At 49.6% G+C, this 25,553-nt stretch overlaps 6 protein-coding genes across 6 annotated transcripts; 5 read left to right on the plus strand and 1 right to left on the minus strand.

Annotated features, from left to right (window-relative positions):
• Nucleotides 1-39: 39 nt before the first annotated feature.
• BBBOND_0208290 (hypothetical protein, conserved) lies at nt 40-1,109 on the minus strand (the record flags this gene model as incomplete). The annotated part of the gene is made up of 3 exons (XM_012912407.1): nt 40-512; nt 622-765; nt 803-1,109. 3 exons carry the CDS (start codon nt 1,107-1,109, stop codon nt 40-42), a joined length of 924 nt encoding a protein of 307 aa, XP_012767861.1.
• Nucleotides 1,110-1,881: 772 nt separating this feature from the next.
• Nucleotides 1,882-10,926, plus strand: BBBOND_0208300 (GCC2 and GCC3 domain containing protein, putative; the record flags this gene model as incomplete). Its single annotated transcript, XM_012912408.1, has 1 exon — nt 1,882-10,926. One exon carries the CDS (start codon nt 1,882-1,884, stop codon nt 10,924-10,926), a length of 9,045 nt encoding a protein of 3,014 aa, XP_012767862.1.
• Nucleotides 10,927-11,010: 84 nt separating this feature from the next.
• BBBOND_0208310 (hypothetical protein) lies at nt 11,011-12,456 on the plus strand (the record flags this gene model as incomplete). The annotated part of the gene is given in 4 exon segments (XM_012912409.1): nt 11,011-11,389; nt 11,425-11,613; nt 11,653-11,798; nt 11,818-12,456. 4 exon segments carry the CDS (start codon nt 11,011-11,013, stop codon nt 12,454-12,456), a joined length of 1,353 nt encoding a protein of 450 aa, XP_012767863.1.
• Nucleotides 12,457-12,698: 242 nt separating this feature from the next.
• BBBOND_0208320 (GCC2 and GCC3 domain containing protein, putative) lies at nt 12,699-22,559 on the plus strand (the record flags this gene model as incomplete). The annotated part of the gene is made up of 4 exons (XM_012912410.1): nt 12,699-13,188; nt 13,225-13,326; nt 13,364-13,429; nt 13,498-22,559. 4 exons carry the CDS (start codon nt 12,699-12,701, stop codon nt 22,557-22,559), a joined length of 9,720 nt encoding a protein of 3,239 aa, XP_012767864.1.
• A 200-nt stretch (nt 22,560-22,759) lies between these two features.
• Nucleotides 22,760-23,625, plus strand: BBBOND_0208330 (U2 small nuclear ribonucleoprotein A', putative; the record flags this gene model as incomplete). Its single annotated transcript, XM_012912411.1, has 4 exons — nt 22,760-22,838; nt 22,875-22,999; nt 23,122-23,437; nt 23,480-23,625. The coding sequence occupies 4 exons, from the start codon at nt 22,760-22,762 to the stop codon at nt 23,623-23,625; spliced, it is 666 nt and encodes a 221-aa protein (XP_012767865.1).
• Nucleotides 23,626-23,874: 249 nt separating this feature from the next.
• On the plus strand, nt 23,875-25,539 carry BBBOND_0208340 (membrane protein, putative; the record flags this gene model as incomplete). Its single annotated transcript, XM_012912412.1, has 1 exon — nt 23,875-25,539. One exon carries the CDS (start codon nt 23,875-23,877, stop codon nt 25,537-25,539), a length of 1,665 nt encoding a protein of 554 aa, XP_012767866.1.
• Between the last annotated feature and the right edge of the window lie 14 nt (nt 25,540-25,553).

Raw genomic sequence — 25,553 nt, forward strand, 5'->3', positions numbered from 1 at the left:
CACTCCAGGAGTTCACACGCTCCAATGGTTGCAATGTCTCTACTGCACTAAACTGGAGGCAGTCTGCATTTGCCTCATTCTAAGGCTCTTTACGTTCATCATGTCCCTTATTTTAGACATCACCGCCTGCGTGTACCAGCCTGCATTCTTCATGATTGGAGATGGCCAGCACTCACCAGTTGCCTTTGAGCATGTGTCAGTGGTATTTACTTCCATTTCTATCGATGTGTTATTAATGAGCTTCTGTATACCGGCGTCGAATATGTCGCATAACTGGTAGAGCTGTGATGGCCTTGATGGCGGGGCTAGGAAATGGACCTCCGGGTTAAAATTGGGCATGCTCTTTACCGCTTCGGCGTATATTTCGTCGAGGGGCATAGGCATTGATTGCGCACCGCTTCCCTCACGGCCGGTGGTCTGCTTCTCAGTCTTCCAACTTATAGTTCTATAGTATGGGTCTCTGAAATCGATAATCTGGGTTGCATGATTTGGCGTCGTAAGTGTGCTCAAACCTGATAAATTTTGGAATCTGGATCCTTCCTTGGGTCATAACCAAGTTTACACATACATCCACGCCACGGCCCATCTGATACATGTTTCGTGCCAACAAGTGTTTCTCACCTGCAAAAATATAACATATGCGCGCAAAAGCATTTTTCTTTTTCCAGCTAGAAAATCTCGTTGCAAGGTACTCATCCATCGCAGTTCTGAGCCACACTTTTCTCTTGGTGAAGAGTTTTTTGAGTTCCATGATGAGGTCTCGGTCTGCGAATGTTTTGTATAGTTTCACTGTTATCCTAACCAAGGGATGCATGCAGTGTCGATTCCAGTGGTTTTGTCGGTATTTCGGCATCGTCGAAATGAGCCACGGGGTTCAGCATGTGTGATGTCCGCTCCTTGAGACCCTTCTTGCTGGAGGATGAATTTTTTAGTGTGTCTTTAAATATGTTAGCGATATATGCGGTTTTTGTGAAGAATGGTGGCAGCAATTCATAGCCTTGATTCAGCACGTTGGAAGCACCTTCCTCATCTGTCACTACGGGTAAATTCGCGATATGTAAAAAGTCCGCCGGTTGGTTGAAGGTGAAGATGCTGCTTACTTTGCCCATAATTTCAGTGGTTTGCTCGCCGTTCGACCATTTTTTCAGCTTTACAAGCAGCCCACAGGGTTTTCCGTTAGGATTATGAGTGGCGCTAACGAAGCACCGGCTTGGGTGTACTCCCATGCTGAGCGCAATGTCTGCGTGTTTATTTTTTCAGTGTGGGCGGAACGACCTTGGGTATTATTTAGTTGAGCAACTGCATCATTGCCTCCTAAAGCCGCAACTACTTCACTTCCATTGCACCTATTTTGTGATTTTCAGATTATGCGGTTAGTTCCTACCCAGCAGTGACATGCCCCGGTACTGCGACGATGGTCAACCTTCTGCATAAGTCAGTGACTTGCATTGATGTCTATTGCACTACGTTACAATAACTCAAGCTACTAATGTGCCGCTGCGTAATGTGGAGTAAAAGAAATTTGTGGAGTGTAGACAGCCCCTTATCATTGTGCTGCGCGTGTATAACCTGAACCTTTGCACGAAGCGTATCAGTTACACACTTTTGGCATTATTTTTTTACGTACAATTACCATCATTTGCGGACCCATATGCAATTGAATTGCTGCATGATATGCAAGTTAGTACCGTTTTCTCTTACGTGTTTATCAAGTGATGTGTACATAGTTTTGAGCTTCACACATTGAATGTGTAGAGGTATGCGTATTCGTTTTAAGCCATATTTATTGTTAATGAAGTGAACTGCTTCGAATAGTTGTGGCATCGGCCGCAACTGGATAGGCCATCGATTCAGCAAGCATTTTCATCAACACACGATAAGATGTTAGCGTGCAAGCTGATCATTTTCGCCCTGTTTGGGCGGTTTGCGGTGGCGGAGTACTCTACAAGTTGGCTAGCTGCATTGGGATTTTTGCCTGGAAGGGAAGTCACCTTGGCCCCTCAGCGTAATGCTGATCCCTACACTGACGACAAGGTATCTTGGTGTGTCATGGGAATGAGCTGTTCTTTGAAGGAGGATGTAGACAAGTCCTATAGTAAGATGTCCCTCATTGTATCGAGGAGTGTGGCGCATCCTACTAATCACCCGTATTATACGGCGTATATCGTAAAGGGCAAAGATCCCAACGCGGCTAGGAGCCGTGTTATCGCGTTGTACAATGGTCCGGAAACAACGGTGAGCACCGACCGTGACAGAACGATTAAACAGAACCAAATCAGTCTACGTTACACTTCACAGGCTTACAATGGGTCTCACCCTTTGTCAGGCCTTGCGAACTACGGCAATGAAATGCTTCACATCGTATTTACACGATATACGTATAGTTCTAAAAACTATGAACAGTTGGCAAAGTTTTACTTGATGAAGGCGCCTTCTGATGTATCTTATCAAGTCGACATAAATGGTGAGGTGCGTGTGGTGATGAAGGATTTCGCTCCTGGGCCACTAATTTTTCTTGGGTGCAATCTTTCCCGTGTCAGATTCCCACAACGGTTTCTGTTAATCATGCCAACAGTGAGTTGCGGTGCCGACAGAGTTGCCGTTGGTCAGATCGGCCCGGTGTACGAAATGCTTCCTAGAGCGGACATCTTCTATCTCTACATGTTCATCATACCGCAGCGTTCGGAAGATATGGGTGGTGAAATAGGCAGAATTAGTCTGTGCAACCCACATAAAGTCAAAAGGATTGAAGTGGAAGTTGAAAAGGAGTCACTCACTGTTTCAGTTTACGGCATTAACATCGAGGATTACAGGGCAACCTTTGCTATTTTATCCGTCACCAATATTTATGGCACTCAGACCGCATGTGGTGCTACCGATGCCGAATGGTACCATCTGGATTTAAAGGTAACCTATCGCGGTATCAAAAAGGCTGATTATTTCTTCGAATTCGATGTACCTTTGCAGTATGCAGGGGAGCGGGTCTTGCTTTGCGGTACGCTGGGCCGTAATACGTCAAATATAGCAACGTATACTATGCCTGTCAGGCACCTCACCCTTACTAAAGAACCTTTCATTGGTTCTTTCAGTTTGATAAACGTTGATGCGCTGGGCCGTGCTAGCATTGCTTCAAGGCGCCGCATGCACCCAATGAGTGAGATGCGTCTGTCCAAAGCAGATGATTCTGTGTTGGCCCGGGGTATCTCGTATGAATACGATAAACTTGCGGAACTTGTACTCCCGTTTGAGCGGACTCTGGCATATGATTTGGGTGTAATGGATAAATTGGGTGACACTGCATTGAGCCCATCGGCAATTCTTCGTCGGGTTCAAAGTTACTCCTCCTTGCCGTCAAATTCAGCGCGATATTTGGCATTTCCGCCTGCCATATCTCATAGGGTTGGTAATAAGTCATACTGGTCAACAAAGGTGCATTTTTTCCCCAAGTTGTTGTTATCCGTGGACACTGTATACAAAATCACTGCTTGCGATCGTTGGCGCCATCCGTTTTGTTTATCAGAATCTGATTTCGACACTGATGTTGGATATTTACTGCCTAATCCTTTTGTACACTCGAGGTTCAAAGCGAAGTGGGAGGATGGCACCATAGTATTATTTTTAAGCACCAGTGCTTACTACCCGGTCGTACCGCATATCATATTGGTGAAGATGAACGTGGGAAGCATCATTGACTATGACATGTTGTGTAACAGGTCCCCTTCCATTCCAGTGCAGTGTATTATAAGCGGGCGCATGCGTGATAACAAGGGTGGAAAACAGGCCCCTAAAAATGCAGTCGAAATGCTTTTCACTCATAGGTATGAAGTAGTTGGGCTGGAAGCAGGTTACAATTACGCTTTATGCTATAGTTTTGAAGGTCGCCGTCATATGTCACACGGCGACCCCACCTCTGCAAAGATACTGTCGAACTCAAGGCCTCCCGTGCATGCACAGTTTACGTTCTTGACGACGCTGAATCCCTACGAAATCGAGCGCAATCAGCGTACAACGTATCGCTCTAAAGGTGATAAGGATGGTCCAGTTTTTTCTACAAGGGGCCTCCTTGAGTCCATCAAGGTTAGAGCGGTGTACATGTCGGAAGATCTGAAGTATGATTGCTCTAACATCTACAGCCACCTTTCTAAAGCGCCGTCCCAGAAGAGAGTGCACGTTGAATTAAAGCCCAAGACGACCGAATCGTTGTTCTGGTTACGCACGCAGAAGGAAGCTGTGGCCCCAAAGACAGTTGTACCTTTGCCTTTGGGATTTTGGCTGAAGATGGATAACAAGTTCTGGAAGTACAAAAGCTCTCGTCTCAATTACAACGACGTTATAGAAGGGACGAAGAGCTTATACAAGGTTTGCGTATGTTACGAGGATCATTGTACCAGTGTTGGTAACATGGCGTACTCTCAGGATCGGATTTTTGACATTACATCTATAAGCCAAGCGTCTATGCTTTCGCGTATAGTAGTAGGCAAGAAGGTGTGCGTGTATGGCGGTCGTGATTTGCGATGCTATGATAATACAGGTAGCTTAAAATCGATGTTAACAACGCCGATCAAATTCAAGTCATTGAAAGGTGTGATATCGTGTGTTCTTTTCCGGCATTCCGACAATGCTATGCTGGTGGTGAAGGATTACGAGCTGTTGATTTATGACGCGGACTTCAAAACTCGCAGCGTGGTGAGTATTCCGACCGGCATAGACAAGATCTTCTCCTTTCCAAAAATTACATTCGTTGCACTGGTGGATGGTTTCGTCTACTTCATCAAAAGCGATCAAGCTCTGGATATCAAAACAACGGCCAAAGAACTAACGGAAGATGCTGAGGAGGGTATCACTTTGGCAGAGATGGACCACACTGCGATACCGCAAGATATTTCGCCTGATGGATTATCGGATGATTCCGTATCTCTCCGGCCTGCATTCTTATCAGAGGGCACGCTTCTGGATGACACAAATGGCGAAACCCCAGAACAAACTGAGAGTGCAACGTTCTTGAAGGTTTCGGAATCAACCATGGTGAAATTGTTAGGTGCCAGTGGCCGTATTCTGAGGCTGGAAATTATCCCTTCGGAGGATGAGGGATCCTACAGGCTGTTCTACATCGACGAGTCTCTCATGTTGCATTACAGCATCGGGACGCTAGCAGAAGACGCGGGCGTCGTTCGCATGGACACAAAAATCCTATACAGCGTCTCCATTACTGCTTTTTTGGACATCCCACAAGATCGCTATTTGACATTAAAGGCATTTCCGGCACGTAGCGCTGAAGTCGCTGCTACCTCGGTGTTGGTTCACAGTTATGGTTACCCCAAAGTGGCGACATTCCTGGTGACGGGGAATAAATTGGAATTTTATGGCCACATGTCCACAACGTCGAAGCTCGTTGATTTCGCCGTTAACAAGGATCGTTTGGTTGGGTTAACCCTTGAGATTTCACCTAAAGGTGAGATATCCCAATCGCTCGTGGAGGTGAAGTTCAGTAGCATCATGAAAACCACGCTCAACTACACCAATATTCCACCGACTTTGCGTCTGGGTGTGGAATATTCTTTCGAACCCACGACTCTTCCGTATCGTCTTTTGCATTACTCCACGCAGCACGTGGATATTTTCAAGCAGCTTGGGCTGAATCTGGATGCGCGAACAGGACGTATATACGGTACCCCACAAACGTATGGTAACTTCACTGTGAAAGTGAAAGGTGAAGGCCTGTTTTCCTCCACCTTTGTGGAACAATATTTGGTTGTTGCGTGTAGCGTAGGCCATATGTATGATAGCTCGACAAAGCAATGCAAGCCGTGTGACGTAGGAACGTATTGGGAAGACGATGCGTCCCATGGTTCGTGCAAGCCGTGCAACGAGTTTATGAAAAACAGCTCCACGAAAGAAGCTGGATCGATATCCACTGCGAGCTGCATTTGTAAGCCAGGATGGTTCCTAAAAGACCGGGAGTGCCATGCGTGTCCGCAGGGATCTACATCGGCTGTGTACGGTTCGCTAACGTGCCCAATAGTCGGGTACATAGGGGAGGACGGTCGTGTGATCAGTGGAGCCGAATCCTTGGTTGTAACTTGCGAAAGAGGTGAGTATCTGAAAGGTGATAAGTGCCTGCCTTGTGAGGTTGGCTCATATTGCCACGGTGGCAATGCGCAGCCGATTCGCTGCAGCGCCGGAATGACAACGGAGAAGCCTGGTGCAGGTGCGTATACGGATTGCATGTGCAACGCGGGGTACGAATGGGTTGGAGGCCGTTGCATTGCGTGCAGCCGGACCTCTTACAAGGAGGAGATAGGTAATACCCGTTGCACGCGGTGCAGGACGGCTGCCAGCGCGAGCGGCGTGCTTTACACCCCGCACGTCGGCGCAACGTCAAGGCGCCAGTGTGAGTACTGCAATGAAGGGTTCTACCACGATGTGAATAAGGTGTCTTGTGTGCCTTGCCCTGTGGATTCGTATTGCGCCGGTAGCGGTACCATCCCTGTGTTCTGCCCAAGCAACACCGTCACTAATGGCACCAACGCTAGCAGCCGCAATGACTGTTTGTGCGCAAAGGGTTACGGATACGGGACAGCAACTCGATTCATCATGTCTTACGACAACGCGTGCACTTCGTGTCCCATCAACACCTTCCAGCATATCAACGGTGCGGGAACGCAGTGTTTACCTTGCCCGCGAAACACCTACACTGCGTCGATTGGCGCCGCTTCGTTGGGAGAGTGTTTGCCCGAGCCCGGATATTACAGCCCATATGGTAGAAGCGTAAAGGGTGTGATTTCACAGTTAGAGTCAATAGATTTCAAAACGCTGGGAAGTTCTTCGTTCGTGAAATGCAGCGCTGACGTACGTTTTGATGCCCCGTTTTCGATCACAGTTATGACGCGATCCTTGCTTTCATGTGTTGATCTGTGTAGGAACAACGTGTACTGCCGTTACGTTCACTATGGAGAGAGGTTGGGCGGGATGCAACACACCGAGCCGCAGCTGGTGGCGTACTCGTCCAAGGTTTACCACCCATGCAAGCTGATAATGTCGTACGAGAGATTCCACGTACCGGACTTATCTGCACATTCTTTCAAGGTTATGGATAGGAAAACGCACCGTTACAATGTTCTTTGCGAAATTGAGCGCCCGAAACTCGCCTCGATCCCGAACGTGTTCTCGGTGTTGAAATGCCCGATGAACTACTATTGCCCTGGTGGTGAGAAATTCAGCAGCTTCCGGTGCCCTGAAAATTCCATGACTCTCACAACAGGCGCCTATCACAGCGGCCATTGTCTCTGCATGCCCGGATTCGAGCTCTCCAACAGCGCAAGCATAAGTTCGTGCGTCCCATGCAAAGAAGGATTTTACAAAGAGAGCATGTCGAACGCTCCTTGCACTGCTTGTCCAGCTAAGATGACAACATTTGGGAAGGGTGCTGTTTCTGCCACCCAATGTGTTTGCTCTGTTGGTTTTTTCGCCTACCCCAGCTCCGAAAAGCCTCAGGCAACATTGCCAGCACTTGTTCCAACATCGGGTTTGCCTATGGTGCGCAATGCGTCTGTGTTGACAGACTTTGTGATCGCTACGTTCAACTACTTTGGTAGTACAAATAGCACGGATGCGTTGAAGAATTTCGAATGTAATGCATGCCCCGAAGGCTACGTGTGCCCCGGTAAGTGGCTCCCGCACATGGCTTTCACAATTCACCATCCTCCCATTTCGTGTCCGTATGGTTCATCTGTGCCATATGTTTCTCATAATGTGAATTCGGTGGGCAAATGCATGTGTAAACCGGGTTACGGTTCCGGTAACGCATTTGGTGACGGTATCGTTCTGTCTTGTCGGAAATGCGCACGGGGTACATTCAGTGAAACGTTTAACACATCGACATGCGCGGGTCGTTGCAACGATTACGCGACGACGTTCCCTGGCGCCAAGTCTGCTAAGGATTGTTTCTGCCTTCCTGGACGTTTCATGACATTGCAAATGATCGACGGTGAGAACAAATTTGTCTGCAAAAAGTGCTCCGAGGGCATCATTTGCCCAGGTGGTTTCAGGCATCGTGACGCATCCGTGCAGATATCTGACGATCCTAACACAGCCATTTTCAGCCACAGTCCTCAGTATCCACGTATGGGTTACATGGCCATTTACAAACAGCATGGAACCCAAAGTGCGGATGAAGTGAAGTGGATGCCTCACAAGCATGAGACGTACATACTGAATCCGCCGACCCCATCCCAACTTGGGTTGTACGAACACGTCCCTGACATTCACCCGTGCATTTATCCCAACCGTTGCAATGGATCTGGGGGCAATTTATGCGTAGATGGAACACACGGCTATCTCTGTGGTAAGTGCAAACCTGGCTACGACACGCGTTATTTCCAATCCCGTTGCTTCAAGTGCTTAAACGTGTTTATTGAAAGCTTTCGTTTGATATTACCTCGTGTGATATTGCCCCTCATTGTGTTTTTAATCTGCCAGGTGAACAACGGTATCTTGTTCAGCGGCAACTTTTCTCTCATTGTCCTATTCAAGATCTGGTACATGTTCACCTTCTCTCTTGTACCGCTTGGTATGATGCAGCTTACTACGTCTTCCAGTCTTGGTCGATTTTACAACCTCTACCACAACTACTTCTACAAGATGATTGGGCTATTTATGACTATAGAGCGTGTGGGTTGTTGGGAGCCTTGGATTCGGCGCATTCTTGTTGTGTTGAACCGGTGGGGATTTGGGCTTATAAAGGTTAATCCGGACCAAGAAATGGAATACATCCACCTATGGTATATACAACGTGCTGTGGTGATTGCGAAACCATTGGTGGATCTCCTGGTGCTGTGCATGTTGTATTATCCATGTCGGAGTATCCGTAAATTTGTGGTTTTTAAGCTCTTTGGCGAATCACAGACGAATGCGATGGATTCACGCATAGATTCGTTACTAAAGATGGCGGAATCCGGTGATTCTGTTGTTGAGGGTGGCGCTGAAGAAGGTATTGTGTCATTGGAATCGTTGGAGAAACCGAGTGATAAAGATTCCACTCGTGATGTGTACGTGAAGAGTCGCAAGGCGGAGAACGTGTTTTTGCTCCAGCAGATGCTCTTTTTGCTTGTTCTGCACATGCCAGGTTCCGTCATCAACAGCTTGTCTATGTTGTGGTGTACCCCTGTGCGCTATAAGGAGGGTGACATGGTATACATATTGATGCACCTGCCTGAGCAGGTTTGCGATCCGAACGATCGTCTCTTCAGATACGGTTGGTTGGTTGGAGCAGTGAATATTCTTCTTTGGTTTACTATGTTGGTCGCCTTGTTCTTTATGCTATCTCGGTCGCATTATACCCCGAGGTCGTGGAACACTCTTTTCATGGCAGGATGCGATGTCAACTGCCGCTGGTGGGATGTGGTGCAATTATCGCGTCAAGCGTTGCTATGTTGCTTAATCGTGTGCCACTATTCAATTGACCCGAAAGGCGACACGGAGTACATGCGCGTGACGTGTTATTTGATTCTGCATTTCATTTACCTCACCTTACATTTGTGTTTCTCGCCGTACGATTATCGCAACAATGGTAGTTTCAACCACCTCGAGACGACGGTTTTATTGGGTAATCTATGTATGTGCATCTTCATACAAGGCAGTTTTATGTACGACTTTTCGGATTTAGCTGGGTTCCCTATCGTGGTTTCGCTTTTGGTCCACATCAAGATTATGTGGGCGATAGCGGTTGAGTACGGCAACATAAAGTTTGCGAACATCAAGCGCAACGGTAAGAAGGAGTTCACCAACATGGTGCTCGACTTCCTGCCGTCCGTTTTCGAGCATCGCAATGCCAATGTATATTACGATTACAAGAATGACAACATAGTGCTGGAGGCAGCGGAAACTCGAATTAAAAACCGCGGATTCTACAATCGTTTGATAAAACGCCCGTTATTGAAGTTTGCCAACTTCGTGGGCCTGACATCCAAGCGGCCGGAAGAATCTGCGTCGTGCTGTTATTCGTTAAAGAACCGTGACTTTTTGATTATGTGCATCCATGCGACCATACAGAAATGCAACATGGACAGGGGCACTATTGCGCTTCCCAACGCGTGGTTTTACTTTGTCACAAGCTACGTGTTTTGGTACTGCCATTGCCTGCACAGCGATCTTCACGACAGCAACTTGTCCAACAATGCGTACTTCCACAAACTGGTGTTCTGCCACTTCTTCCCGCAGGACAACATGTCTGATGAATCGTTAGCGAATTTCCTGGTCAAATTCCCGATCAGGCGGCTCTCGTCACACCGATCGGTTCATCACAATGGCAAGGCATGCGATGGGAAATGTGAAATAATGTCAGGTGACAAGAAGAAATGGCGAAAGGTGGAGGAAGTAGCCGAGAGCCTTCTAGTGGAATGCTTGTTCGACACTCTCTACGACCTTGGGCCTGTGACCCTGATAGAGTTTTATTACGGTCTGCTCTCGCTGAATCAGCTCCGCAACTCCGTCGTCTTCCGCCTCTTCGAAGGATTCCGTATTCACGCGCTCTTCCTGAAAGACGAAAAGGAATTCCAGCTGTGCCGTGAAGCTGATGACTTGAACGAGACGATTTCTAACCTCAAGTATGGTATTTCACAGAAGGGCGAAATGGGTGTGATGGCGCTACAGCGGTACGAGTTGTCTTTGCAACTGGACGACATTGACTTATCCATTTCGGAACTGGAGGCCAACATCGACCGTCAGCGGAATGTTATCATGGCCGGCCGTGCCGCCGCAGCGGTTGCGTTGAACCTTCATCTTGGCGTCGACAACATCGTTTCCAACGACTTGAATCACGATGATATATTGGCGGCCATAAGTTCCACGCCTCACGGATCTGCTCATGCCAACAACATGCAGCGTAGGAAGGGTATACTTGCACCCACCTACAAGCTGAGACACTAGAAGTGTCATGGAGTCTGCGAGGCTCAAGTGTCCCCCTGGTTGGGGTTTGAACCTCGAGATAACCACTTTTTAATTTATATAAAAATGCATATCAAGCTGTCTTACGCGTTTGTCCACGTCGCTTTTGGCGTTTGGCTGGCAAATTTGTATTCCGCTTTGGCAGACGTAGTGAAAGGTTCGTTTTTGCCCAACTCTGTTGCACCATTTGCAGATGATAAGCCATACGTTTTATGCTTGCCACGTGGTTACGGCCCGTGTGATTTAAGGGATCGACTTGTAGATCAAGGCGTGCTACGCTACTTCGTGATAGAAACTCCTAGGAATGAAGTTGTGTCGGTTTGCCGGGGTGAAAGTGTACGGCTGGAGGGTACACTATACCTGCCCGAAAGACTCGTTCCTCATGCATACCTCTGCGCATCCGATAATAAGAAATTAACGTTCGTTGCTAGGATCCTCTTCATTGGTTAGTTCCGTTTTGGGGGTTTTGATAAGTTACAGGAATTATACGGGATAGCGTAAAAGCCAGAATATCTTATGGCAGAATATTTGAAGCTGTTGCAGAAAGATACCTGCCGCAAGTAAATCTGCCGGAGTACATGAAAAACGTTTTTACCATAGCGGTAAAGAGAGATTCATGCAGTTCTGATGAAGGCGCGCTAGCTACACCGAGAGCATCTTCTGAAGGAGGTAACGTGTTTGTTGCCATCTTTTACAAACCCCCCGCAGTTATGAGTGTCATAAATTACAATTCAAGTGCTGAACTTAAGTCGGTTACAAAGCGTGTGCTGCTCTGTGGCTGCCCATTACACGGTTCGTGCGAGAGCAGCAAGGACTTTACCCTTTTTATTGCCTCACCCACCATTGAAGGTACGGTATATAACGTCTCAGCAGATAACGTTTGTGATAGGACCATTTATTGATAAGAGCATTTCTGTGGACTGCGCATACGGCGTGAGATGTTTACTACCCATAAAAGGCACTTACAAAAGAACAACGCCGACATTCGCAGTTTCCTACGACACGCATCACAATGATTACGTATTGCTTCAACCACACACAACGCATTACGAGTATGTTATCGATGAAAACAAATATGGTTCGATTGAGCACGTCGAAGTTAATTTAGTGTGGTTCCCGGATGGCGATGACGGAAGTCAGAATGCTGTAAAGATTGGCACCATAAAGATTCACAACTACAAACATAAAGATTTGTTGATGGTTCCATTCGGACTGCAAGAGGTGAGCTTTAAACTTGAAATTGCGGGTACTGGTGACCGTCTGTTGATTTTTGAGGGCCCCAAGGATGGAGATACAGATCTGGTGGACCCCTCCGATTATAAATGGCGATTATTATCTGAAGTATCGTTAGAAAACGATAAATTTATCATCGATCACAACTTCAATGTCGATAAGCGTTACGTGTTATTGCTCAGCTGGCCGTGTGTTGGGAGTTTTTGTTCTTTAATCGAAGCTAAAGAGAGCGTCGGACTTGTTTCCAATATTATATTGCAGGGTTCGTTTACCTTTTAGAATACATACTGTTTTATACATGTACCTCTGTGTCATCTGCTAATGTATACATGGCCTGCATATTGCTGAATGGCCACATCAATGCATTTGTAATGAATCAATTTTGCATAGCGGTAGTTTCATACGTAACTACATACTCTACCTGATGACGCATTTTAAAACTTTGCTTAGGTCCAGTGCAACCGGTGAAAAGGATCTGCACGGTTGGTGCATTATGCCGATTTTCGCTTCCAACTGTGAACATGCCTGAAAAGCGGATTCCCCCTGTGATCATTTCCAAAAAGTGCACGCCAGATACAATCGTGGATCCATACATGACGGAAACGGGCTTGCCAACGGATGTGGAGTATGGAGACGATGGCGTGGCAACGATTGTATGGTCTCTTTCTGATGAAGGTACCGGAATGGATGTGGGTGATATTCTACGACTATGTTGGTGCGGTTTCAGTACTGGCAACTCGATTCAGTGCACAAATAGTGGCTTTTCAATTGAGGCAGGTAGATTGTTTGTTGTACCCGCAGCTGATACAACGATCCACTGCTATGCTGGGGCCATGTGCTCGACCTTCGTGGAACATACGGATAGGCCACCTATGAGATACTTCTTGTCAAAAGATGGCAGAATAACAGGGTCATTATATTTTACACACACCACAATATTTTTCCAGAAGACTTTATATATGGTGGAGGGCAAAAGCTTAGTACATTTGCAGGGTTATATGACCTATAGAGGTTCGTGTGAATTGTCTGCGTGTTTATATGTTTCAGAGGGTATTAGTGGAAGATATTACCTATCTACCCTCCATAAGAACAGCGAGAACGCCGGTGCCCTAATATTCGATAAGGTTGATCAACGTTTCAGAGTAAACGGTACGTGGTTCGTGATGTTCAGATGAATCTTGCGCAGTGCCACTGTTGAAGAGGGACCGCTACTACCTTCCGATTTTCTCGCAAACTGTAATAAAGTTGAAGGGTGAGATATAACACATGTATGATAATTTTTTACAGAGAATCAATCGTCTCTCCAATACCTGATAATAGCGCAGTCCTGTGGCATGGCGAACTTGAATACCGCAAATGCGCGTTACGAAGTAGGGGGATTCAAGTTGGGATCTGGTGTACTTGCTTCCGAACCTGATATTTGCTGGTGCAAGCCGTACAAGAACGTGAATTGCACGAAATCTGAGGACTACAAAATACGGGCAGGCAAAGTATTTGCTAGTGGATTTGTAAAGCTCCAATACCTTGTCTGCGATGTGAAATCGTTCTGTGAAATCCGTCTGCGATACTTATTTTACTACCAACTGATCAGAGAATCGGATTCGCTCCTACCCGCCAATTCCATCATAAGCATACAGAAGAATGGTTGCAAAGTTATCCCCAATGATCCCAACATATTAGAACATTGCGAAAGCAGTAATCGAGAAGTCATTGATAACCTGCACGACATATTCACTGCGAGCATTGATTTGCACTTCGTAGGCGTCTTAAAGCATGATAAACCAGGTAAATACGCTGTATGCTACATTGATAAGGATAAGAATAAGATTGCGAAAGTTAGCGATATTAATCTTCGTGGAATATATGAACAACCAAGATCAGTTGCTATTTACCTTGGCAAGCCGTTCCCCGTAACGTTGCGCGGTCATCACATGCGCGGCGTGGTAGGATTTCTGAGCACCGATGCAGAGTGCCGTAAAAAGGCACGTGACGAGCGATTTGACGTGGAAATGACTGAATCACCGGATTCAACGGTGACCACAAAGAATATTACGCTCATGATTTGGAATAACGTTGTGATTATTAGGAATGCAACCGGCCGCTCGGTATCCACCAAAAACACACGGCCAGATATAGTGACTTATCATATGTGCGTGTCTACCGGTTACGGAATACACAAAACGGGTTTATCGTACACGCTGCTTGGTCCCAATGTGCTGCACAAATCTGCCTTCGATGGCCCACGAGGGTTTGTGAACATACCAAATCTGTTACGGCTAAATGGAAGGAACCATTTGTTGGTTGTAACTTTCTTGTACCAACCGTCTAAAATTGAATCATGTGAGTCCAACGATTGGGTGAATAATGCAGAAAGATTAACGTTTTCAGTATACCATTATAACAGGAAAGATGCTGAAATTACGCTGTTCCCCACGCTTTTGTATTCGGCTAATACATACATATGCTGGTGTATCGCTGATGCATGTACTACGCTGAGTAATTTCCGAGTAAGTCTCTACATCCCCCCGGACATTGAAGAATTGCAATTTCAAACAATTATGGCTCATGACTTACCCAGAAAGGCTAGCATTTCCGGTTATTATAACACATTTCTCGATCGAATTAAGTTTGTAGATTCCGTGGACAAGTGCGGCGCTACAAACACTATACTGCCGAAGGGACTGTTCAGCAATTCCGGCATAACGACGCTTTCGGACGAACGTGTCACGTATGATTCCATGAGGATAATCGGCCATGCGTTCCTGCGTACTCCATCGGAAATTAAAATCGGTGATACGTTTAAATGGTATACGCAGTTAATTCCTCCTCTGGATGAGGATATGTTTCGTGAATTAAGGGTGCGCCTGTGTTACTGCTCCTTTTTAGCAAATAACAGCTGTGAACACGACGCTGATTATACAGATTGGGTCGGAGCGATTGTAAACCTGGAAAAACGAGCCACAACAAACGAAATGATACTTCGTTTGAGCACCTACTCGGCGGATATCGACCGCAGTTTCGTTCCTTGTGATCCCGATGCGCCCGTTAAATCAGTTGATACTGCGTACTACCGGGTCAGGGAAACCTCCAACGGTATTGGCGGCATTTTGATGTCGTATTTAAAAGAATTTCGGAAGAACCGTCAGGGTTTTTTCATAGAGATTTGCCGTCGCCACGTTAACAAGAATAGTGACAAGCAGCATCATTACGAACAAGTTTTCGGATCCATGCGTGCCGGATTCTATGGGATGCAGAAGCTGTATTTTATGGCTGAACAGCCTCAGGAAGTTGTGATTTTCGGTTGTAACGTACGAGGCAACCGTGTAGCTGAATTCCTGGCTGTGAAGCCCTACGCCAACTGCAGCACTTTGACATCTGCGAATGTTGTGGCGCGCTCCAGGATTGTGCGTCGCACAGATAGGAACAGTATCATATTCAGCAATATAAAAATTAACGAAGCTGGTACTTACAAGTTGTGTCTACGGTATAGATCTAGAATATCTGGCCTGGCTGCCAATAAAAAGGACAAATCTGTCGTGTCCAAAGATGTATCTGAAAAGAGTGAAATGCAACAACCGGTTTCAACTCCCAATCCTTTGAATAACGAAGCAAAACCGTCTTCTAAAGTTGATGTGGGTGGAACTCAGAAAGGTGTTACCAGCGACATCGTCACCTCTTCGCCGGCTTCAACAAAACCAAATTTAAATACAGTCAATGGCACCCTTTCAGAGGAAAACGCTGAAGATGAGATTTTGTATGAGATGGGAGGAATAATAAAGGTTGTCGATTACCGTGTGTTTTGCATAGCCGATGTGGTAGCTATGGCCTTTAACGGGTTTGAGGGGAAGCCGTTGGAAACAAGTATCAGGCATTACTCAACTAATTGCGTCGGGGAATGGTACGAAAACTTTAGCCTTGTCGGCGTATTGCCTCATTCCAGGGTACTCGTTTTAGCGGATTGCACCAACATAACATATGCCATGCAGATCCCCGATGACGTTGATTTTACCGCCGCTGCGGCTGGTTTGCACGCTGCGCCTGCCTCTGATGCTAAAATAAACGAACTACCGCTATGGGCTAGAAACGTATGGGTGGTGTTTCCTGTACATTCCGAAATGGAACAAGTCTGGATTACCTGTAAGGAGTTTAAGAATTACCAGATCATTTTATTCCTGGGCGCCACCTATGTTTACGGTTTCAGTATGCCGCTGCGCCAGGAGTTGCCGGCTCCTAAATTTGTATTCAAGCATCAATTGTTGAATCCGATGGACATCACCTACGCCAGGAACATGGTGATAATTTCGGACGAATTCACGCGCACTTTACGATCTTTTCCACCCATAAATATTTCTGATGATAAGCTCGTAAGCACTGTGCTACGATCAGGTTGCTATCACAATGCGCTGTACTATATGCACCGGGAGAAAGGCCGTGGTGAATTATACGCGTTAGATGCGTCCGACAACACCCTAAAGCGATACGCGTTCAGTGATTATAACCAGCGTCTGGAATTAGATGAGAGGTACAATGGCATCAAAGGAAATGGCGGCGTTGCTGCATCACCTATTTACGCTGCCAGCTCCCTGGATGGTTATATAGTTCCCTTGAAAACAAAGCAACAAGAGGTTCTAATCATCGGTGAGAGCACTACAGGTCGCATGTTGGTGCTTAAGGCAGATGAGTATGACACATTGGTGTACAAGGAAATAAACACCAATTCCCAGTTGCATTTTCTAAACGTGTATTCTAATGGGTGGATAATGCTATCAATGTCACGATTCTACCAAGGACAAATGAGGAATTGTTTGTTGAATCGCACCATAGGTTCTTATGTGACCCTCTCATTTCAGTACAACCTCATGACTACCTATCTGATTGGTAACATGATACAGCTGGATCCCGTTTTACATGGTGATTCATTTGATGCATTCGAGGAAGATGATGAAATACATGATGATAGAATAAGTCTGAAAGACTCCGGTTTAAATGTAGACTACCATACAGGAACGATTCGTGGAGTTGTAAAGTTTAATGATTGCAACTACATTAGCATAAAGGGTGGCAACTTTTTGCGTACAACGACGCATACATTCCTCATGTGCTCAATATGCCCGCCTTCGCACTTTTTTAATAAAGAAACTGTGACGTGCGAGCAATGTACCATTGGGACTTACCGCAACGAAGAGCGTACAGACAGTTGCTTTAGGTGTTCCGATTTTCGTGAGAACTCGACCACTCTAACTATTGGAGGGCGGACAAGCGCCGATTGTCTATGCGACAAACAATTCTACCTGAAGGACGGAAAGTGTGTTCCTTGTGCTGAGGCCACGTTCAAGGACACTGTGAGCAACGCCGAGTGCACTGGCACGTGTGGCCCAAATCGATCTTCCATACTCCGGATTGTGGATGGGAAGCCCGAACACGTGTGTCTCTGCAATGCGATGTTCTACGACTTCCGCCTTGCGCTTGATAAATTGGAATCGTTTCCTGAGGATTTCAAACAAACGATAGGTATGGGTCCCGAATGCGTAGGAAAAGATGCGCAAAATTTGCATTGCACTCTTCCTTCGGCTGACGAATGCGTTCCTTGCCCAGTTGGTTACTATTGTCTTGGTCAGGAAGCCTTGCCTCAGCGCTGTAAAGACGGTAGCACCACGCAGGATACGCTAAGCAGTAGCCCCGCCAGCTGCGTTTGCGCCGCAGGTCATGGATATTGCGCGTATAAAGGCTGCATTCCATGCACAGGCTTTGGCTACAAGGACACTATTGACAACTCACGTTGCAAGGCCTGTCATAGCGCGAAACACGTTTCGAGTCTGCTGCCGCCATTGCCGTCCCCAGGTCCCATTCGCGTAGTCACCGAAGCTGAATGGGATCACGAGCTACAGGTCTATCGCAGAATGCATCCTACCGAGTACAAAACGCTATTATCGCTTTTGGAGTCGTCCAGCCTATTCGCAAACTCCGAAACTGCTGGGCGTAGTGACGACTGCAAGTATTGCGTGGGGGGGACGTTTTTCGACATAAACCTGAAGATATGCCTCGAGTGTCCGCACGGTCGCTTTTGCCCCGGCGCCGACGCTCAGCCATCGTCGTGCGGGAGCAACGGCATCACACGCCACCCAGGCAGCATGACCGCCATGGACTGCTACTGTGCACGCGGCTACGGTAACCTGTTCCTAGGGCGCCATCCCACATCCGGCGCGATTTGGTGTCGCCACTGCGTTGTTGGTTACTTTCAGCATCTGGAGTACGCCGACTACGGCTGTTTGCCTTGTCCGGAAAATTCTTCGACGTCGGACTTCGGCGCCAAGAGCATTGTGGATTGCTCGCCCGATCCGGGTTACTTCCTATCGGTTACCAAAGTGAACCGTGTTAATGGAGAGGAATCAAGCATTCTGCAGGATGAGGGTAAAAGCATGGAGGCGTCCATTGCTGGCAACCGTCAAAATATGCGTTCCAAGTGCTTCGATGCCATACGAACCGACATAACTGCAAGACACCAAGCGATACTGTTGAGGGACTCTCCGGCGAGCTGTCAAACCAGTTGCGTGGAGAATGTGTTTTGTCACGGTTACTCTTTTGAAACCACGACGCAGTTCATGGAGAGTGACGTGGCCCCGTTCAAGGCGTACCAAACAGTCGTGTTCAACGGTCTCCGCTTCCTAAAGCGACCTTACGGCTTATGTACGTTGTACTTTTTCGACCTGAAGTTCCAGGACCTGACGGGCTCCGTTTTAAAGAACATCTCCGCGGGGGATGTGATTTCCGTATGCCGCGTTTTCGATGAAGATTTTGAATACCGCTTCGCCACGAAGCCGTGCCCCATAGGTCATTACTGTCACGGTGGAATAGACTACATGCGATGCCCCGATAATTCGACCACCATCGCCGAAGGCGCCTTTGCGTTGAACCATTGCCTCTGCCTTGCCGGCTACGAAATGTCTAACACCAGCGCTGGCGTCTGCGTCCCTTGCGAGCTGGGCACTTACAAACAGGAGATCGGTAACGTTGGGTGCAGGCGGTGCCCCGACAAGTTCAGGACCTTCAACAAGGCGTCGAAGTACATCACCGATTGCGCCTGCAGTCCTGGTCATTTCGCCAAGGTCACGAAGCACCACAACGATATGATATCGGAGGCCACGTACAAGCGCATGCGAGACCGAACGATTCTGCGCAGTTCACACCTGGAGGAGCTCAACTACTTCCAGTTTCGTCAGCAAGAGGAACAGCAACGGCTGCGTTCAATCAACCGTAGAGGCAACTCACACATTCTCGATTTACCCGTCGACGATTCCGACCCCAGGTACCAGATAGAGTCGTTCATTCACCTGTCGAATGCCGTGCTGCTGTTGCCAAGCGTCGGCCAGTCTATGGTGAGCGCGTTCGACACCCACTACGAAACCTTTGATTGCGAGCGGTGCAAGGATTATCACTACTGCCCCGGCGGCTGGATATCCAAGCTGCCTGAGAAAAAGATCCACAACATTCCCTATCGATGCCCGCAAGGATCCAACGTGCCGGCTGAAGCGACGAATGCAACTTCCGTGACGCAGTGCTTATGCCTGCCGGGCTATCGGCTGAAGACCCACGTCCACGAGATGCCCCCTGACGTCTACGAGGGCAAGTACCCTAACGACGCGTTGTACTACCCTGACAGCGGGGAAACGCTGGGACTGCCTGACGACATAGCGGCGTTGAGCGGAGAGAACAGTGAGAACACAGGTGTATCATGGCTTGGGGACAAGCTGCCGTCGGCATCCGCTCAATCTCTCCTGGAGCACGCTACACGTAGAACCACAGTCCACGTGCAATGCGTGATGTGTGAGGCGGGTATGTACAAGGAAGGGCAGGAGAACTCGACCTGCAGCGGCCGTTGTATGCAATACGCAACAACATACGGCGGAGCGGTCTCCCAGAAGCAGTGTTTCTGCAACTACGGCCGTTACATGAGCTTCGAGGACACGCTGGGCTCCATGCAACTGACTTGCTCCCCTTGCATGAAGGGTGCAGTCTGTCCAGGTGGCCTGTCCACGGAGGTCGTGAACAGTCTGAAGAGCAAGAGGGATTTCACGGAGATCCAGTTACGAGACCACCGGATGCCGATGGCTCGTTACGGATACTTCGGTGCATTCAAAGATCAGGGTGTGGAGCTGTGGTCACCGTTGCTCCATTCGAAAACGTCGCTGCACGGGGTCTCCACGGAGCAGATGGATTACCACGCCTGCCCGCTGGAATACACGTGCGCCGGCATGGATGGCTTTCCTTGCATCTCAGGCTCCACTGGCTACCTCTGCATGAACTGCGTGGAGGGCTATGAGCGCATCCACTTCCGCGGCCGATGCATCGCGTGCGACGACATTACGGAATCCGTAATACGGTACGTTGCCACGAAGTGGCCGCTTTGGGTGGTAGCTTCTCTGATGGTGTTTCTGCTGCAGAAGAAGATGTTCTACCAATTCGTGCTTTTGAAGATATGGCTGGAGTTTTGCTTCTCCATGGTGCCGTACAGCATGTTTCCCCTCAACTCGCAATCCAGTATCAGTCGTTTCGCGAGCTACTACAACACAATCTTCGGGTATCAGCAGCAGCTGTTCACTGTGTTCCGCATTCGCTGCTGGGTCCACGCGCACAGCAACTATAGATTCAGCAACGTGGAGAGCTGGTACATACAGCGCTTCATGTCGGTTGTGCAGCCCTTCGTTGACGGATTGGTGCTCTTCCTGATTCTGTTGGTGCTGTGGATACTGTACGCGCCCATACGCAGCCTGCGGCGCCGTTTGCTGCGCCGCTACACGAGCATCTCAAGCACTTCGAGCAGCGTGAGCAGCTACGACGTCAATCCTGCAGCGCAGCGTAAACGCGCACGATGCTGTTGGCCGTGTGGTCTGTTTATGCACTGTCTGTCGGCGTTGTATTACGTGAGTTTCCAGTTCATCTGCCAAGACCTGATCCAACCGTTGTGGTGCGTCCCCATTCAGTACAAGGTGGAGCCGCCGATTAGCGTGCTGCTCTACCTTCCAACGCACGTTTGTGACCTCAACGACCCACTCTTCTACTACCCCACGATTGCATCATCCGTGCTGCTGGGGCTAGTCATTGTTGCCCACCTGGTTGCGATAATCACGTCGGTTCATGTATGCAAGGCGCGGCGCATATACAGCTGCGGTCGGCAGAAGCACACGCTCAGCTGGGACTGCCTGTTGTTATTGCGTCGTGTTTGTGTCGCCATGATCACGATTTTCCAGCCGCAAACGATGTCCACGGGGTCTGCGGAGAAGATGCGGATGCTAGGGAGCGTGCTGATCACGTCGATTCTGCTCATCGCGCACATGTCGATGCTGCCGTTCCAGATGCGTGACGACAACCTCTTCAACCGCATGGAGCTCATGTCGTTGATGTTTAACTGCTTCACTGGGTTCTTCATCCTCGGCAGCTTCAGCTACGATCTCCACTACAGTGGGCTGGCCCCGTTGTTTGCGAGCTTGTTCTACACGTGTGTCATGCTGTGGTACAGTCTGGTGGAGTGCGGGTTCATAGCCGACTTGCGCCCCGCTTTGCGGCGTCGTATTGGCTGCTTGCCCAACTTCTGGAACGTGTGCCGCAAGCTGCTGACGTGGCATTGCCATTCGCAAATCACGTTTGACTACGACCAAGGCTACCTCGTTATCGAGATGCCGTTCAGCGGCCACGTGAGGACTCGCAGGAGCGCTCTGTTCGCAGGGCGTCGCCGCCAGAAGGTGTCGGTTCACGGCCGTCGATCGCTGTGCCTGTGCGTCGAGCAGTCCGTAAGCCGCTACGTGATGGAACAGAAACACTTCCAGGTACCGCTGTACTGGGAGGAGTTCCTGATCCGTTATTCGTTTGCGTACAAGGCTTTGAACCGTCGTCTCCGCAGCAGCAACGTCGTCAGCGCCAACTTGCGCGTGACGGACATGTTCCATCCCGACATCTTCGACGCCGGCCCTATCAACCCGTGGCAGCTCAGCATTGCGATCCTCAACGTGCCCCTATCCACGCTAGTGTCCTGTTACAAAGACTTCGAGAGGGGCAAGCTCGGTGCGCTGTATGAGCTGCGGTGCCGGTACGAGGAGTTGTCCTCCGGCGCCACCGAGGCCCTCGCCCACAATACATCCGCGGTGCCCGAGATGATCCAAGATGTCCACATCCTCGACACCTTGCGTGCACGCACGAAGCGCCTACAAGGCGAACTAGCGATGCATATCCGTAACGCCCGTGAGGGCAAAAGGGTCACGCTGGCGGTTCAGCAAATCGGCCAGGGCCTGGAAGACTTTGACGACCTGCTGACAAACGAAGAAATTTTGGAGAAAATCGAGGCGCTCAGACGCGAACAACAAGTTTTACGCAACAGTAGAGATTAATCTTGCCAATACTTAAATTTGACAAAAGTGAGCCCGAAGGGATTTGAACCCCCAACCTTCCGATCTGGAGTCGGACGCGCTACCGTTGCGCCACAAGCCCTTGCTTGTAGCCTCCTATTTTTGCTTTACAATTGTACTATTATAGCGGTTCCTCATCGGCGAGATGCCGCGCGTCACTAACTTTTGAGCCCGGTGTTGCCATGGAGCTGAAGTCCGAGCAGATTGCTCAAGGCAGGCAGTCGCTCAGTCCTGGAGGCGACCGAACGATATCGCTGCGCGGTAGTTTTGCGTGTCGCACTTACACAGTTCGCTCAGATTTGCGCGTGACTGCCATCGCCAATCTCGGTGTGACCAGGGACGGCTACGATTGCATCGACTTGAGCAACAACGAGATCCGTAAGCTGGACAATATCCCGCTGCTGCCCCGTCTGCGAACGCTGGTATGTTCATGGCCTTCCTTGGCGTCTTCCATGTAGTATAACGGCGCACGGGCGTCAATATATGGTTTTTGCGTTTTATCTAGGTGGTTATGCGACGACAGTAGTCTATCACGCGCTCGCAGGTACTGGCTGGTAACCGCATTAGCAAGATCTCCGACACGCTCGGCGATTCTGTGCCGAATCTGAGTTCATTGGTGCTGGCAGGGAACAACATTGCGCAACTTTCCGACTTGAGTCCGCTTTTCAAGTTGATAAAGCTGGAGCGGGTTTCGCTGCTGGACAACCCAGTCATCGCAGTGCCACGCTTCACGGAATACATGGTGTTCCGTCTGCCTTCCTTGCGCTACCTGAACTTTTGCAAGGTCGCTCAGAAGGATCGCCGCTCAGCTGCCGAGTTCTTCCGCACGGAAGAGGGCCTTTCTTTGCTTAGGGAGCACGGTACGTTTCACCGCAGCATTGCAACGTGTGACTATGCGTCAGGTTACGACCCGTTCGCATCGCTCGGCGGCGTCAAAGAGCGCGCTGATGTGCTGGCCATGATGGAGAAGACGACCGATGTCGGTTCGTTGCTGGAACTCGAGAAACGGCTGATGCAACCCGAGTCCGGCGTTCCATCGGCAATATAGTCGCGCGCATCGGTTTAGCCGGCACCGGGCTGCAAACGCATCGCGCTATCGGTCACACACACAGACAGCAACGAATCTGTTCGTTTTAATGTAGTGCGATTCCATGGTCACCTCGTCGGACCTTCGAGGCAGTCGCTGTGGTGTCTTCGGCGGCGGATTCCTGACCGCCTGCGGTGCCCAGCCAGTGGACACATGCCAACGCACCAAGTGTGTGCTGTTTCGTAGCGGCTATGCGTCAAATGGGCGCGTATGACGCTCCTATTTTCGTGCGCGTACTTGGTCTTCGGTGTAGTACTGTACGGCCGTTCCGTGCGCGTCTGCACGGATCCTGGCAACGCGGCATTTCTGCCTAGCGTCGGTGTGAAGAATCGCGGCGACCACGCCCGCGCAGCGTCCCCATTTGACGAGGCGGAGGTGCGGAAGGTCAATCCGCCCCTTCCGCCGCCGCCGCCGCGCGAACCGGCACAGTATGTGCTGGATGACGCGCTGTCAGCGTACCGTTACGCCAACTTCGCCCAGAATGGCCCAACGACGCGCCATTTAGCGTGCCTGCCGTTCACCGAGGTGCGCTACCAAGACAAGGGGTCGCTGGTTCCGTTCCGAGGGGTGGACGAAGTGGTCTCTTGCTACAGTAACAAGCTGGTTACGCTGATAAGCAACTTCCGTGAGTGGACTTGCGCGTTCAACCCGAGCGGCGATGGGTTGTTGGACTTGTCGCTCTACAACCCGCTGAGCACGGGCAGCTACTATGCTGTGGTCTTCTACTGCGCATGGCAGCGTGAGTCCATAGCGCTCAAGCGCGCCATACACCAGCTGGCAGGACGGTATACATTTGCGCGTGACCCGCCTGTCGTTCACGGCAAGAAACCGAAGGAAAAGCTGGACGACCTGCTGACGAGGCTCGACGAGGTGAAGCAGCGCCACGATGAGCTGGTTGCGGAGGCCCGCTCCAGCGGCCTGCCCGATCCGCCACGCCCGCCGCTGGTCGAGCCGGAGCGCGTGACGCTGACCATGCGGTCGCATAATGCAGCGGAGCTGTCGCGGATTTTGGAGGTGCTGCACGACCGCTACAGCTACCGCTGGTGGATGCCGCACGTCGGCAAGCTGAAGTACAACAAGGTGTTCTGCCGCGCGTACAACGAGCTGTACAATACCAGCTACCGGAAGGTGCGTTCCGAGAGTTCGCGCCTTAAATACAAGCTGAGCGACACCGGCCGCCGTGACGTGGAACCGGCGACCAGTACCCAGCGAAGCCCTCAGGTGGACGGTGGTCGCAATTTGACACGCGTGAACCTGATCCTGGTGCGTCTGGCCAACTCGTTGATGCTGTCGAATTCACGACGCGGCCTTCAGCGCATGCGCAGCGCCGCCAAGGGCCACGAAAAGGAGATGCACTTCAACGAAATCGCGATGCGCCTGCTGCTGAACATGGGCGTCTTGTACAAGGACATGCCGCTAATATGCCTGTACAAGTGCACGAATCCAGTGGACGAGATAGCGCCAGTCTTTGCACGGAAGAGCCACAAAGCGTTGCCGTTCAGCGACTACCCGCCCTTCTACAGACCGGACCCGTTCGAGATTGCGCGAGGGGTTCTGTACGGACTGCCCACACTGCGGAAGGTCAGCCACCTCGCTATCCCGTCGGACTTCGCGTGCCTTGGCGGCATTCGCGGGTTGGCCAACCTCGATAAGCCGCCCAGCGTCGACGAGATCCTGGGCGAAGTGGACGCGAGCCTGCACTGCGACTTCCAGCGACTGCTGCAGCCTCTCGAAAAGGGCGAACCGGCCGACGCGTCGGACGTGGATCGCCTCGCACCGTTCCTCTCCACATTGGAGGTGCTGTACAAGCTAAACCTGCGGCAGTACATCGACGCGCAGCCCGTGCCCGTCGTGTACCGCTTCCTCAACCCCTGACTTAAACACAGTAG

Source organism: Babesia bigemina (assembly GCF_000981445.1).
Source record: "Babesia bigemina genome assembly Bbig001, chromosome : II".
NCBI classification, from domain to species: Eukaryota; Apicomplexa; class Aconoidasida; order Piroplasmida; family Babesiidae; genus Babesia; species Babesia bigemina.